General features: G+C 36.9%; 3 protein-coding genes across 5 annotated transcripts; 1 reads left to right on the plus strand and 2 right to left on the minus strand.

Annotated features, from left to right (window-relative positions):
- Positions 1-216: 216 nt before the first annotated feature.
- Positions 217-6200, minus strand: LOC103998861 (ATP-dependent Clp protease proteolytic subunit-related protein 4, chloroplastic). 2 transcript variants are annotated; one of them, XR_010479793.1, is made up of 8 exons: positions 5884-6200; positions 4690-4893; positions 4009-4064; positions 3160-3286; positions 2900-2977; positions 765-878; positions 536-686; positions 217-442 (listed from the first exon to the last, which is right to left on the minus strand). XR_010479793.1 is itself a non-coding variant. In XM_009420468.3 (7 exons), exons 1-7 carry the CDS (start codon positions 6175-6177, stop codon positions 615-617), a joined length of 945 nt encoding a protein of 314 aa, XP_009418743.2. In that variant the 5' UTR covers positions 6178-6200; the 3' UTR covers positions 272-614. The 2 variants fall into 2 exon arrangements, 1 of the variants encoding a protein (XP_009418743.2); XM_009420468.3 differs by having other exon boundaries at positions 272-686.
- Positions 6201-6389: 189 nt separating this feature from the next.
- LOC135585154 (exocyst complex component EXO84B-like) lies at positions 6390-9360 on the plus strand. Of its 2 annotated transcripts, XM_065083985.1 has the most exons (4): positions 6390-6641; positions 7274-7371; positions 8717-8955; positions 9060-9360. In XM_065083985.1, the coding sequence occupies exons 1-3, from the start codon at positions 6534-6536 to the stop codon at positions 8949-8951; spliced, it is 441 nt and encodes a 146-aa protein (XP_064940057.1). In that variant the 5' UTR covers positions 6390-6533; the 3' UTR covers positions 8952-8955; positions 9060-9360. The 2 variants fall into 2 exon arrangements, with proteins under 2 accessions (XP_064940057.1, XP_064940056.1); XM_065083984.1 differs by having other exon boundaries at positions 8717-9360.
- A 1744-nt stretch (positions 9361-11104) lies between these two features.
- Positions 11105-11799, minus strand: LOC103998993 (probable 2' cyclic ADP-D-ribose synthase BdTIR). Its single transcript, XM_009420620.2, has 2 exons — positions 11270-11799; positions 11105-11177 (listed from the first exon to the last, which is right to left on the minus strand). The coding sequence occupies exons 1-2, from the start codon at positions 11797-11799 to the stop codon at positions 11105-11107; spliced, it is 603 nt and encodes a 200-aa protein (XP_009418895.2).
- Between the last annotated feature and the right edge of the window lie 2889 nt (positions 11800-14688).

Raw genomic sequence — 14688 nt, forward strand, 5'->3', positions numbered from 1 at the left:
ATATCCCAACATGCGAAAAATCGATATATCTCAATACATACCATACCAACACATATGATCGATACATTCGTAGGGACCGATTCAGCAATCCTTGACTAAAACTACTGCTTACAGAAGTTTCTTGCTTATTTTTCTCATAATATTGCTAAAAGTATGTTCAACATATTCAATATTAACTTCACTAGTTATAAAACCTTTCGTTTCTGCGATCACGGGTAAAAAAATAGCTGACTTTTTCCTGCAATGTGTCGCAAGTCATATAGAACAGATATAGAGCAAAAACAAAAATTATTACTCATTGAGGCCTAAAAATCAACAAAAATGAAAGGATGAGGCCGTTGTTCCTGCTGATCAAACGAGGGGCACATGTGAGAACCATTACTTGCTCTCCGATTGCTGCTGATTGCCACCACCACCACATCGGACTTGTACCGACATTAAACTATGAAATCACCACACGATTAAAAAGGAACTTCAACCAATTTGGGCAGAAACTACACTAATGTTTGAAAAAGACTGCTCTTCGAAGACTGACCAAAATGCAGCTTGCATCTGTAATATAATCACATAATACATTCTTAAAATTCTTTGTCGCAAGTCTTAGATTCAGCAGTCTATATAAGTTGAGCTTTTTTAAGATCTGAAACAACACTCCGATCTTCGCGTCCTCTTTCATTGTACAATACCTGCCATAAACGGTGAGTTCAGCCACAGCTTGTGTTAAAAATTAGGCAACAAAATGTGTTTCTCTAGCTAAATACTACCTTATCAATGATACCATATTCAACTGCTTCACTAGGACTGAAATATTTCGGACGTCTGATATCTTCCTCGATTTGCTCACGAGATTTTCCTATATGCTTCGAGTATAAGCCAACCTGAACATGTTTGACATCACTTTCAATAATAACAATCAGAAGCATAGTTTCAAAAGCTGTCTTGGAAAACCTAGGACACTAAAAATGCTATTTCAGTATGATGTTGCTTCTCATTCATCCTAGTTGTTATCAGTTTTGCAGAAGTCCATCATATGATCCCACCATAATGAAACCCATTCTCATATGAGCAAACAATCCACTATAATGTTATCAGTTAACGGTGTCATATTGATCGCATTCATGTTTGTATGAACCACTATATACATCACCATATTGGTCAGGAAAAGGAGATGTAACAAAGCAAAAAATAAAATTAAAAAAAAAAGCAGAATACTTTCCTTTGCAATTTTCATAAAAAAGAATGGTTTCTTTTGGACATGTCAAATGCACTTAGAAAAAAGAAAGTCATGCCTGTGGTGACAAGCATAGATCTTGTTGCAGAAATTGGTTGAGGCAATTTGTTGCATGATTATGAATAGAATAAAGGTAGTCATCTTTTTCCATACATGAAAAGCTGTGTTTTGAGAAAATTTTTGTGAGGCCATGAGAAAGTCACTGTTCTAAGCACACTGACCATAATTTTAGAGAAGGGATTTACTTTTTGATCACTGGTGTCACACCGAGCACCAAATGGACTTCAATGGGGAAAAAAAGTGAGAGAGCCAGGAAAGCGAGCATGCCTCCCCGGAGGAAAGAAGAATGCAGATAAAGGAGAAGCGGATAAAGTTGAGTAGTCCTCCTAAGAACAAGACAAATCCAAGTTACATTTTCTTTCCATCCCTCTCAGACCTGCTACATCAAACAGAATAGTAAGGCTGGTACTTAAACAGCCTCAAGAGCAATCTGGGTCTAAGATTCAACCTTCACTTAAATGTATCCAAATTGGCATTAGAACCAGTCTAGGCTCGGACCAGTAGACATGCACAATTAGGAATGTTCTTAGGAGAAGCTCACTAAAGGAATCTCCAGGTGAAATATTTGGAAGCAGAACCATCTACCATGATGGATATGCAGTTTCAAATAGTAAAATAGTAACAAGCAAGCATCTGAAGCATTAATTTGGATTATTTTCACATTAAAACCAAGAACAAATTTTTAACTGTGTAGGAGTAGATTGACTAAATTGGCTATTATATATTTGCAAAAGGACTTCTTACGAACATTGATATATGACTTGTACCACTAAATGGAGTAAGGATGTGAACCCCATCATTTTTAGTATAGCTTTCTAAGAATGTTTTAGTGCTGTTATCATTGAAGTGAAGGCACAGTCAGGCACTAACTTCTCTTGGAGCCTAGAGAGAAGTACAAAGCCAAACATATCCGTTTGAAGTAATGCATTGAATATGAATAACAATGATCCATATTTTCCAAACTGAAGTACTACTAGAATTGAGATGTAATCAATCAAAAAAAAATTGGCTAACTAGTTCAAAGGAGGTTAAATACTTTGAAAAGACAAAGGTGGAGAACAAGAAGGAAGCAACAGAAAATCAATACATCAATAATAGAGGAAAAAAGAGAGAGGAGAAGAACACAACAACAGATGGATATGTTAAATCCAAATTGTTCAGTTTTAGCTTCCTTTTCAATGAAGAAAATTCTCCATATATATCAGGTTCTTTTCCTTGACGAAAAATAAAATTTTATACGTCATGGAAACAAATTCAATGTCATTTGTAATCAGGCACTTACTGGCTTCATTGTAATGGCTTAAAGAAGTTTGGTTAAGTAATAACTTAAGACATCTACCAACTCAAGAAGAAAATCACTAACAAATGCCAAGATATAAAAAACAAAGATAAATAACAACATATATAAAATGATAAAGCACCTAATACAGTGCATGAGAAATGATAATATCAAGCAATCAACCAAAACCACAATTTTATAAATCCAGGATTCCAAAGAATAACTTTTAAATGACCTAAACAAACTTATTGCACATCATCTGGAAGATTCTTTAAAATCGGAAATGAATGGTGTTATTCAGTTTCATTAGCAAAAGAGCGAACCCATACCAATTCAGCCTTCACATTTCTTATTTCTTTTCTTGCAAGTTCAACATCTGTAGCTTGACCTTGAAATCTTGCAATAGGCTGTTTCAATAGGAGCATAATTTAGATAATATCAGTAAGAATTTATAGATCTAATCAACAAATAACGCAAAGAAAGAAAAGGCAACTACTTTGGTCTAAAAAGAAGATATACAATATAAAAGCCAAATATACCACAGTTCACTGAAATGTAGTGACATAAAATTACAGAATGGTGAATTTACCTGCTTTATCATTATTGTTGATGACGGTAGAGCAGCACGGTTTCCTTTAGAACCAGCAGCCAAGAGTAGTGCAGCTTCTCCCCAAGCATTGCCAACACACAGTGTGAAGATTGGCGGTTTGACATAACTATATTTTGAGGGAAGAAATACATTGAATTATATTAAGCACATTACAACTGATATCATTCTGCCTGATTTGCAAATTTTCATTAATCCCCATCTGAACATGAAAAGGACTGCAGTATAATCATGATAATCATAAAGTTATAAAGTAGAGAAGAAACAAGTAGAGGTAACAAAACAATTCTTTCAAAATTTCATTGCAGCAAGAAATCAAATCTTGATCTGTTACCAATTTCATCAACTGGTATATCAGACTATACCGCCTCGTATTCGCAAACAAAAAAATCAACCTATATGCTCTACCCTTGGATGGAGCCGACAGATCCATGCCAGTCCATAACTGGATTTGCATGTCAACAAGACTATGGTGACTTTCAGAAATTTGAACTACTTTGAGGTAATAGAATAATTCCGATTTGCAACATTGCTCTCATCAATAAGTTATATTAGTTGTACAGTGATAAGAGTATTACTGCAGCAGTCTTGAATCATCACAGGTATTCAAACACACATCTACCATGATATTAGGGTCTATCGCCTTTTTAGTTATAAGCCCTTACTTTCATAAAGCATTAAAGACATCTTCCCTCATCAAAGAATTTGTAAGAAAAAGCAACTATTTAACTCTTGGGTAATATGCACTTAATCACATATAGTCAGCAGACTCAAAAGTAACATGAACAGATAAGTCAACATAGTTCAAATAACATGAGTGAAGGCAGTAACCTCATGACATCGTAAATTGCAAAAGCCTCTGTCTCATAGCCCAATTTCTCCCCACCCTAGAGAATTGACATAAAAATAGGGTAAGTTATAGGAAGATTGTTTTTTATCATAAGTCAGCTTGTATCTTGTGTCACAATCCTAAATGTGGTGCAAAAAAATAAAGCACAGATACCAACTGGAGTCACCCTAGGGAAACACAAAGTCTTGAAAGAAATTCTGCAACAATATGCTTCCATTTTCCACATGCTTCTGCTACATAGCAACTTGTGTTGAGTTAAAAGTGATAGAAATTAACATCTTAGCTAAACTGGAAACTTCATTTACACATGTGTCTCAAACAGATAACTGCTGCATATGTTATTAGTGATATGGAGATAACATGACTGCAGGTTTTAAAATCCACTGACACACATGTAGCTCAAACAGATAACTGCAGCATCCATATGTGAATCCAACAATTAAGTTTCACAGGCCATTATAATCCCTCAATTATAATGGTTAAATATAGTATACAGCTAACAGATAAACAAAGAAATACACATATTACATAACTTTTCTAATATTCAATCTACCAAATACCATGTATCAGAAATTCAGGGATTATAACGTGTAAAATGTTATCCTCACAAATAAAAAAGGTAAATAAAAATGTGATCATTAATAGGGGAAAGAACAACTAGCCTTTGTTGTTCCAGTGGAATTTATGTATAGGTAAATGGGCTTTTCTACGTCTTCATATTGAAGGTAAAGAAATTCTGCCATCATCAACTCTGTCACTGATGGAACAAGAGACATGCCCAAATATACAATTCGATTTTTGTACAAGTAAGAAGCGAGATCAGGAGGTGGTTGCTCCCAAGCATTTCCTCTCAAGAAAGGAATAACCTGTCGATAAGTAAAAACAAAATGAAGGGTTATGAACATTTCAAAATGATAATTAGTCATCAAACAGCAAAAAGAATACAATCAAATATCAATCGTGGACATTATAGCATTCAAAAGCAAGCGATGATATGACAGCAATATCCAACAGTTTGAAAAAGAAAATAAGAATGCAATACCTGAAAAAAGGACAGCCTAGTGCATGAAGGTAAAGTCAGTGCGAGGTGTCAAGGAGATCAGTCTATACAGTCTTACCCTTGCGACAAAGATATCTACTAACTGTTGATGTGATTAAAAAAATCTGCATGATAAAATAATTACTAATACTAAGACCATAGGGTGTGTGTCCAGTGAATTTCGCATAACTATAAAACTCCTTAAAGGATCAATCTAAAGCTCTTTTCTTATTGATAATGAATGAATATGCTAAAATAAAGTGGTTAAAGTGGAGAGGGGTGTCGAGGGTTTGGTGTAACAATCGTGTATCCCTTAGACCAAACAAAAATTTTATATGACTATTATAATTGACTTTGTTTTTCTCCTACAGATATCTCAACATGTGGTTACCCTCTTAGAATTCTTTTGCATTGTGATGTCCATGCTATTACTTCATTCTCAGATAGTTCAGTCACAAAATGCAAATTGACAAAGAAACATTCCGATTCACTCGTTGATAAAGTGGTTGACTTCCAATATAAAATTACAATATCTGAGCTAATGATCTTTTAGAACAAATAATCTCGGTAGCAAACACCAGATTCTGTGGACAGACAGATAAAATCCATTTTTGTTAGAACGTTTCAGATATCGGCTTCGCTTCAAGTTCACCAGATGAAGGGGACCATAACATCACTCAGAACTGGCAAAATAAATCAACATAAAGAAATAAGGAAAATTTTCAACAAAACAAATGCAAAAAAAAAAAAAAACTGAATAAGAAGAGAAACGAAACAATTAGGGAAAAGAAGCAACTTTTCTTCTTCTATTGGTTACCATGGTAACGACACCCCTTGTGGGTCGGCGGCCAGTGGATACGACCGGCAGCTTCAGCGACGGAACCCTAATCTTAAGCCCATTGAAGTCGCCGTGAACGCTACCGCAGACAAAAGGGGAGGAAACGAGGCTGCTGCCGAGGGAACAAGACCTCGAGGAGGAGGCCACCGGGGGCCGGCCGAAAGCCGCTCTCTTCGGTGCCCACCTGCCGCTGCCCTGCGATCTGGGAGAGATGGAGAGCATTTGGGGAGAGTCGGCGGAGACCAATCGTTGCGAGGACAAGGCGACTTCCATGGCCCCTATCTTGCTCTCTCCCTGCAGGGGACGGATAAAGGGCAGAAGCGACGAGCGTGGGCCTCTTCTTTCTCGTGGGCCTCTTCTTTCGCGTGGGCTCGTCGCTGGCCCTATGGATACCCAATCTTAAAGTTTGATGACCTAATGACTAATGACAAAATTGCGAACGCAAACTATATATAATTTCGTGTTTGATATTTTGCTTTGTAGAAATCAACATTTGGGCGTCGCGTGCGGCGGAGGAAACGAGGGCGAGCGTCCGTCCGTGGCGAAAGCCGACAGCCAATTCGCCCAACCCCTCAAAGTTTAATCGTGCTTCCCCCTCGTCCCTCGTCCCTCGTCCCTCTAGAGTTCCGATGGCCGACGAGGACGTCTCGGGGAGCCACACCGACGGCTCCTCCATCACTTCGAGCTCCGATGGCGATCACGAGGATCCGATGGAGCTAAAGCCAATGACCGCAGTGGTACCTTCTTCTCTTGCGATAAGTTATCATGTAATTGGAATGCAGTCTTCCCAGGTCATAGTATCCAGGAAACCTGTTTCCCACTCGACTCCACCGTAAGACGAATCAGTTCTATTCTCTCAACTTATATCAGGACTCTGTCAATTATTAGAGAATCCATAGTTGACATTTACACCAAATTCATGCCTTTATACATATATATAATTGCTCCAACTATTGATTGATGAAGGTGAAATAAATCATCACAGGAGAAGTAGCTATAGTTTTCAGCTTCTTTCTTCTGGGTTGTTTCTCAAATTGCTTCTCCCAGCCTGGTAACAGTGGTCTGTAATATATTACTAAAGGACGAGAGAAGGGAGGAGATTACTGAAAACATCTGGAGCAGTTCTTCAATATGCTCATTTATGTTGATGGTGATTTATACAGTCATTCATATTGACAACACTCACCCTGAGTGTAAATCTGTAAATCCACTGTTTCACTCGAGAGAAGTGACAAGATGGATCGCTTAAACAAGCTGTTCTACACCTGCCTGTTAGTTCAATTTAATATGAGTTCATCTCTTATCAGGTACTAGAGCAGAGTTGTTGGACCATGATTGTGGCACTAATTCCTTATCTAATTATTTATAGGGTGTAAAGCGTTTATGTTCAGAGCTCCTTGCGATAAAGAAGGCATCGGATGAGGACTTGAATAGAAATGTCTACTCATGTTATTCAGCCTTTGTTAGGTAAATGTCCCTGCTTAATTAATTCATGGATCAATCGGTTTATCGTGTTTTGTTTAAGTATTTTCTCATGTGCTCCGACTTCGTAGGAACAAAATTTGGTTGGCTTCTGGCATTCAAAAATTGGTCAATTTATATTTTATAATAAACCTAACAAAAGTTTTCAGTTCTAATGTAGTTTGCTGCTTTGTAGTACTAAGTTAAGGTATGTCTAGCATTTACCCAACAGAAAAATTAGAGACCTTTTCTTGTTAAATGTTGGATTTGAGGAATTAATTCATGCTCCAAGTTGTCCTAACATTTTGCTTTTGATGTTCATATGGAAGAATCTGACCTCAAAAAGAAAGAGGATGTAGCCAACTTGTCCTAATTCTGAATGAAAAATAAAGGGCATTCCAATATATGAATCCAATCACATTCAGGTGGACTCCAAATGATTTGGTAGAAGAAAAGCGGGGTGTGAGCCCATTGATTTGCCACCTCGCAATTTTCAAAGCAATCTTTATCTACTTTGACCATTGTAATTAGCTTTCGATGAACATTGGCTTAATTGTAAGAGGTGATAACACTTGATGGTTTCTGAATTTTATGGAGGGATCAACAGTTTCTTTCAGCTCATGTGGTAGATTGTTGCTATCAAGAAGAGGATTCTAATCACAACCAATATGTTCTGATGTTGAGAGACCATCCAAGTTGAGTATATGAAATTTGACATTTAAGTAGTTGAGGTGATAACACTTGATGGTTTCTGAATTTTATGGAGGGATCAACAGTTTCTTTCAGCCCATATGGTAGATTGTTGCTATCAAGAAGAGGATTCTAATCACAACCAATATGTTCTGATGTTGAGAGACCATCCAAGTTGAGTATATGAAATTTGACATTTAAGTAGTTGAGGTGATAACACTTGATGGTTTCTGAATTTTATGGAGGGATCAACAGCTTCTTTCAGTCCATGTGGTAGATTGTTGCTATCAATAAAAGGATTCTAATCACAACCAACATGTTCTGATGTTGAGAGACCATCGAAATTGAGTATATGGAATTGGCATTTAAAGTAGTTACATACTCCAAATTTTAGTCGAATTGTATTAAAAGAATAGGTTTTGGATAATCTCTTCTTGAGAGTAACAAAGAAATCGTACATTATTATTAATGGTTTCCTGATGTAAAATTTATGAAGTGTGGACAATTTGTCAATAAACAAAGTGGAATCTAATTTTAGATAAATGTTCATTTTCTTTCTGGTACTCAACAATTTCAGATAAATGGTGTGGCTGCATCTAATTAACAGGTAAAATTTGATATGTTGTTTTTCCTGGAAGCTGAGGTTCCTGCTCTCCTGCAGGATACTTGAAGAAGTACCACGAGTGAAGTGTGATCTTGAGGAGCTGAAACAACATGTTTTAAACCAAAGAATGCTCGTTCAAGTTCTTATCAACAGTCTCTATCTGGAGAAACCATCATCCAATAATTCAACAGAAACCAAAGCGCAAGGCATAGAAGATCTTGATCTGCATTCTGATGGAGAGCTTGGATCCGACCTTTGTGACGCTTTGGACACATTGGATATTTCTCTCTGATCAAGTAAATAATACTATTGAGTCTTCTACAAATGATGAGCTAAACTTTACAACAGATGCAAACGGAAGAACATTCCTCACCGATGAGTATGTCATGCTTTTGTGCAGTATCAGATTGGAGTGCCAGCATAGCTAAACAGTTCCGTTCTTGGTCGAGCACCCAAGAGTGGCTCAGCCAAAATTACAGATGGTACTGTTTGGAGTTTGTAGGCTCCTAAAAGAAGTAATGTTCCAAAAAGCGAAGTTTGTCTTCTCAGTTATTTTCTGTAGCAACAAAAATGTGTTACTATGTTATAAGATGAAGCACAGCAATGCACCAGAGAAGACAACTATGTATTGTCCACTCATTAGCAGTGGAAAAACAATTGGCACATTACAAATTACTGGAAAATACTGGAAGTTTTGATGATGGGTATCTGTGCATGTGTGTTTAACATCTTCCTTGTGAATGATCATGTTGTTTGAAGTGCCCAAGTAAATTACACTACCATTAAATGCAGAACAATACCTCAAAAGACTGGTTCCACTTTGAGATACAACAACAAGCCCTTTGAACACCTCTTGTAAATGGGTGGACAGTAGCAGATGTTTCTCCTCAATCAAAACATCATTACTTAAATTAAGAGTAGATGTAGGTCTTAATTCTAAGAATTAAAGAGTCACTGAGAAAGAACATTGCCAAGAAGTCATATGTGGGAAACCTGAAGAGATTACACGTCAAAATCATGAGAGAACTGATGGAGAAGAGTTGGAAGTCGGAAAAATCAAGACAGTGCCTGTGGATCATCTTGCTTCAATTCTAGTGGAAGAAAAATAAAGCTTGTTGGTCAAATGGGAGACCACCGAAGCTGCATTCTTCCGATACTGGCTGAAGTCTATATGTGGGTAACAAATGGAAATTTGCCACTGACCTTTCTCCTCCCTATTACATCTTCTCTGCACTTAATATTTTCTTCTCTCTTTCCTATACTATTCTGTATTGTTCTAAATTTCCTTTATACATTCTTCCTCCTCCTTTCACATTATGTATTAACCATAGGGGTGATCATGATTCCCAAACCACAATTTCAGTAAAATTGGAAATCGGTGGATCCGATTCGGAATCAAAATCATCGATTCATTTTCAATTTTGATTCGATCTATCGGATTCGATATCATCATTTTTAAAACTAAAATTACTAATCATTACACCATACCAACTATTTATTTTATATATATATTTAAATGGTTTAAAACAATCAATCTCAATTCTGATTTTAATTTCTAGAAACCAAAACCATAATTATGATTCTGATTTGGTTTAGAATTATTAAACCATTGATCCGATTTTATTATAATTTCGAATCAGTTCAGTTTCTAGAAACCAAACCATACTTGTTTCTTCTGCTTCTTGAGACTATCCCTCATATATTTGCTGACTAAACCGAATTAAAATCATCCACTTATATATTTCCTGACGAAAATATTTTACATTTTGACACACTTAAATTTGTTTCTTATGTTTTCTTTTTATTTTGGGAAAGCCTTACATTTTCTAGCTCTTGTTTGAATCAAGCTTCCTATTTTCCAATTACCTGTGGAAAAACTCTACCTTTCAAAGGACTCTTTTTTTTTATTATTAACATTTGATAGTCAATAATGATTTTTTTTTTAAACCTAAATAGTTCGAATCAGTTTTTCAGTCAAATATACTGATTATCATATCGAATCGATTATAGTTTTCTTAATAAAAGTATAGTATTTTGATCCAATAATCAAAAAAAATATAATTGGATAATGTCTCACCCTATTTTTTTATCATCCTTACAATGAATGAATACAAATATTACAAGATTTTTTAATATATATATATATATATATATATATATATATACTGAATTAAGTATTTTTGGTTTGTAAAAGAAAAAATCAAACCAGTCAAAGAATGGGAGAAAGAAAATTATTTATTATTTGCGAATAATCACTGAATGAATTCCCTTGTCAAAAACAATGAAGGAAGAGACAACAATATGCCGCGAGCAAATGGGTCGCTCATTGTGTTACCGTTATTAGAAATGAAGAGATCAGTTAACATCCGTTATTACAAATCAAAGAATCAGTCAAAATTATTTTCTTGATTCATTGCATTGGTCAAACGATTTTGCTCGTCTTCCTCAGCGGTCTTTTCCCTCCTTCATGCACTTCATGACGATGTTCGCAGTCCTCGACACCACCTCCGACCAGTTCCTGATAACCATCAAAGAATCCAAACAATTAAGCGGAGGAAGGAAGGAAGGAATGATGGGAGTCCACAGAGGAAGAGAACTCGAGGGCCTTACCCTGTCTTGGAGTTGAAGGTCAGCCCCACCGTGTACTTGGCCTCCTGAAGCGCCTTGCTGTACCTCTTCAGGTTCTCCGGCGAATGCGACTCGGCGTCCAAAACCGAGAGTTCGGAGGGCTTCACGTCGCAGAAGACGGGAATCAGCTTCTTCTTGGCCTCCACCATCATCGCCAGCTCATGGAGGCAGAATGAGGAGTCGCAGTACCTGGGCGAGAAGATTACGACGCCGACCTTGCACTGCAGGATGCCGGCATCGATGCACTCGTACAGCTTGTCCCCCGGCTCCATCGTCCGGTTATCCAGGAACGGGTGGACGTTGTGATGGACGAGGCGGTCGTAGAGCAGCCCGGCCAACGTCATCTTGGTGTCGGTACCCCTGTGGCTTATGAACACGTCGTAGGAGCGGGCGACGTCGACCCTGTCCGCCACACTCCCTTTCCTCGTGGCCGCCGCGGCGGCCTGCTCCTTGTATGCCGTCACCACCCTCGAGACGAGACGAGTGGGAAGAACTCTACGCACGGACGCCATGTGGTTATCTACAGAACGATTGTATACTAGGGGATGTCGGAATATGGGATAGGGAGTGCACCCTCTCTCTTTATATACCGGCGATGGAAAGAAGTAGTTTGAATGTACTACGTCAAGGTTTGATTTTGATTTCCAAGACATGGGAATGACGGGAGATAAAAATTTCATCCGAAGAGACTATTTCAAAGGAGCAGAAGAGGAGGGGGAGGGGAGAGGAGAGAAGAGGAGGGGGAGGAGAGGAAGACGACCACATCGAGACTGTTCCGTTGAATGTTGATTCCTGGCTTATCTTACGCAGCTATAAACGAAGGTGATCAGCGATCCGGTTCGTTTCCCCCTTCAAAGACGCGGCGCGCGTTTCATCACGTGCGGCACGATTTGTAAGGCGATCAGACGACGGTCGGACCACGTGGACGAACACTAACGTTTACACACGGAGGATTTGCTTGCGGGAGGGCGTATGGGGAGAATCCTCGGAAATGTCTATGTTCGCTTGAAAGTTGACACGAACTTTCAATTGTACCTGCGGAATTGAGGACCGATTGGACATGCGACTGAGTCAGATTGGCTGAAGCCCGAGGAGGACGACAAGAAGGAGAACAAGATTATACTGCACCATCTATCTATCTATCTATCACATCACAATCTTGTCACTTCCAGATGTGGTCGGACAAATCGCAAACTCCTAACCCAAGTTTATTCTTACTTGCAAGTTTTGCTTCATGTTTTGCATTTTTTTTCCCTAAATTCACATCAACATTTGCAACATATTCATGTGTATATAATATATACTAAGCATACAAAGCTTTCATTCGTATGAGATGTGAGATAGAGGAGAAGATCAAGAAAAAAAACATGATGATGACTTAACCCAGATCGAGCAGTGCCAGAATACTCCGTACTTGATTGATGAATAACATGCAAGTAGTAACATTGTTCTCAGTGAGCTGCTGCTGTTGGCATTAAGACGAGTAACCCTTGCAGTAATGGAAAACAGAAGAATGGCCGGAGGAGGAGGAGGAGCAATCTTACTAATAACAGCTGCTGCTATGACATTAACAGTACTTTTTAACCCAGTTGTGATGTTCTTTATTCTCGTTACGGCTGATAACCTGAGATTGCTCCTCCGTAAGGGGAGATTGCAAATAAAGGACTAGTCGCCTTTGACGAGCTGACCAGTATCCATTTGTTTGGTCAGCATGTGTGATGAAGATAGGAGCAAATGTGTATGACTATCATATTTGTAATGTGCATGAAGGTAAGTTTTAAGTTTTCAAGAAGGGGAGAATTTATTATGAAAGTGATATATCATTCATGATATAATTAAATAAACTTTTAAGTTAGTGTGTGTGATAAAGACGGGAGAAAAGCTACTTGATGAATATAAATTATAAATGATTGAAGAATTTATTGTGAAAGGAATGTGTTACCAGAAGATGTTCAAGCTCGAGTGTCTTATTAAACTGTGTTAAAGGTATGAAAATTGATAAAGAGTTAGTGGCATGCATATGATCAAACTAATGCACTTTGTTGTTACTTGGCCGAGAAAAATATAAATATATCATTTGTGATGTCGAGGGCATTGTTTCATCGTACATTGCATTGCAGAGTGAGTTGGTGGAGAGGTAGAGTGAGAAGTTGTGGAAGGAGTGAGGTGCTAATAAACTAGATAATATGGGAGTACATGTCTAGCTAATAAACAAAAAATTAGTTGATATTGTGAGAGGTGTATTTAAGGGGGTTTGAGGTATACTCATATGAACTCGGTGATTAATGGTTATTATAGTGGCTCACATTACTAAAAGAGCGAGATTTTAGAAGAAAAAAAGTTACTTAACAAAAATAATATGACATGATACGAAGATCTTTTAACTTTTAGAATCATAATATTAAATAATATTATATTTAAGATTAATGAAGTATAGAAATATAGCTAGGGATAATATAAATAATTGAGTATTTTGAGTTTTTAAATATTTGATATTTTGTGAAATAATTTTTTAAATAGTGACATGTAGGATTACGATGAGCACGTAATTAATGAGATAAACTATAATTTAAAAGGTTGCCGACCATAAGACTAGTGGCATAGAGGTTTAATGTACGAGGGTGAGACCAATTTTAATTGTGTCAATGCTTTTGTTCGACAGAGGCAACTAGTTGAGATATATGTGATTGTAACTTGAGATATTGTATACCATATGATGAGATGTAAGTTGTTAGCACTTAGTATTCATCTCATCTATTAAAGTAAATTATTTTAATGAGATTGAAAAAAAAATCTCAATCACTTTTCTAAAATGAGTAAAGACTATGGTGATATTAGATTTATGTTTAAGATGATATAACTATTTATATTTGATGAAGAAATTAAAAAATAATATAAAATATAAAAATATCAAAAGAAATGGTTGGGGGTAAGGCCTTAGACATCAATATAAATAATATCAAGTGGTTTAGAGTAAGATATGAATAATGTACCAAAAGGTAGTTTATGACTTTTGTTACTAAGGTAAAGCATCACAATGAGTTGTAATTCTACGTATATTAAAAGTCAAAACAATCAATGAGAAATTAACTGTTGTTAAATAGAGGATGACGGATGACCAAGATGATGATGCCACACATCAATTGGAGTAGTAATTAAAGCAAAAATAATTTGCTAAGGGGTTTATAAAATTAATGATCACTTGTAGTTGTTGTCTTTATTCCGACCTCGAGTATAAAAGTGTTTATATATGAATTAAATATTGTTAAACCAATGTGAGTGATAGGGATTCCATTATTATTATTGATAATGATATATTTATTGCCTCCATAGTTTATATGGATGGATAAATTCTATAAATCAAAAGTGATATAATGAGATGTACCAAAGTCAACAATCAA

This window comes from Musa acuminata, chromosome BXJ1-9 (assembly GCF_036884655.1).
Source record: "Musa acuminata AAA Group cultivar baxijiao chromosome BXJ1-9, Cavendish_Baxijiao_AAA, whole genome shotgun sequence".
NCBI classification, from domain to species: domain Eukaryota; kingdom Viridiplantae; phylum Streptophyta; class Magnoliopsida; order Zingiberales; family Musaceae; genus Musa; species Musa acuminata.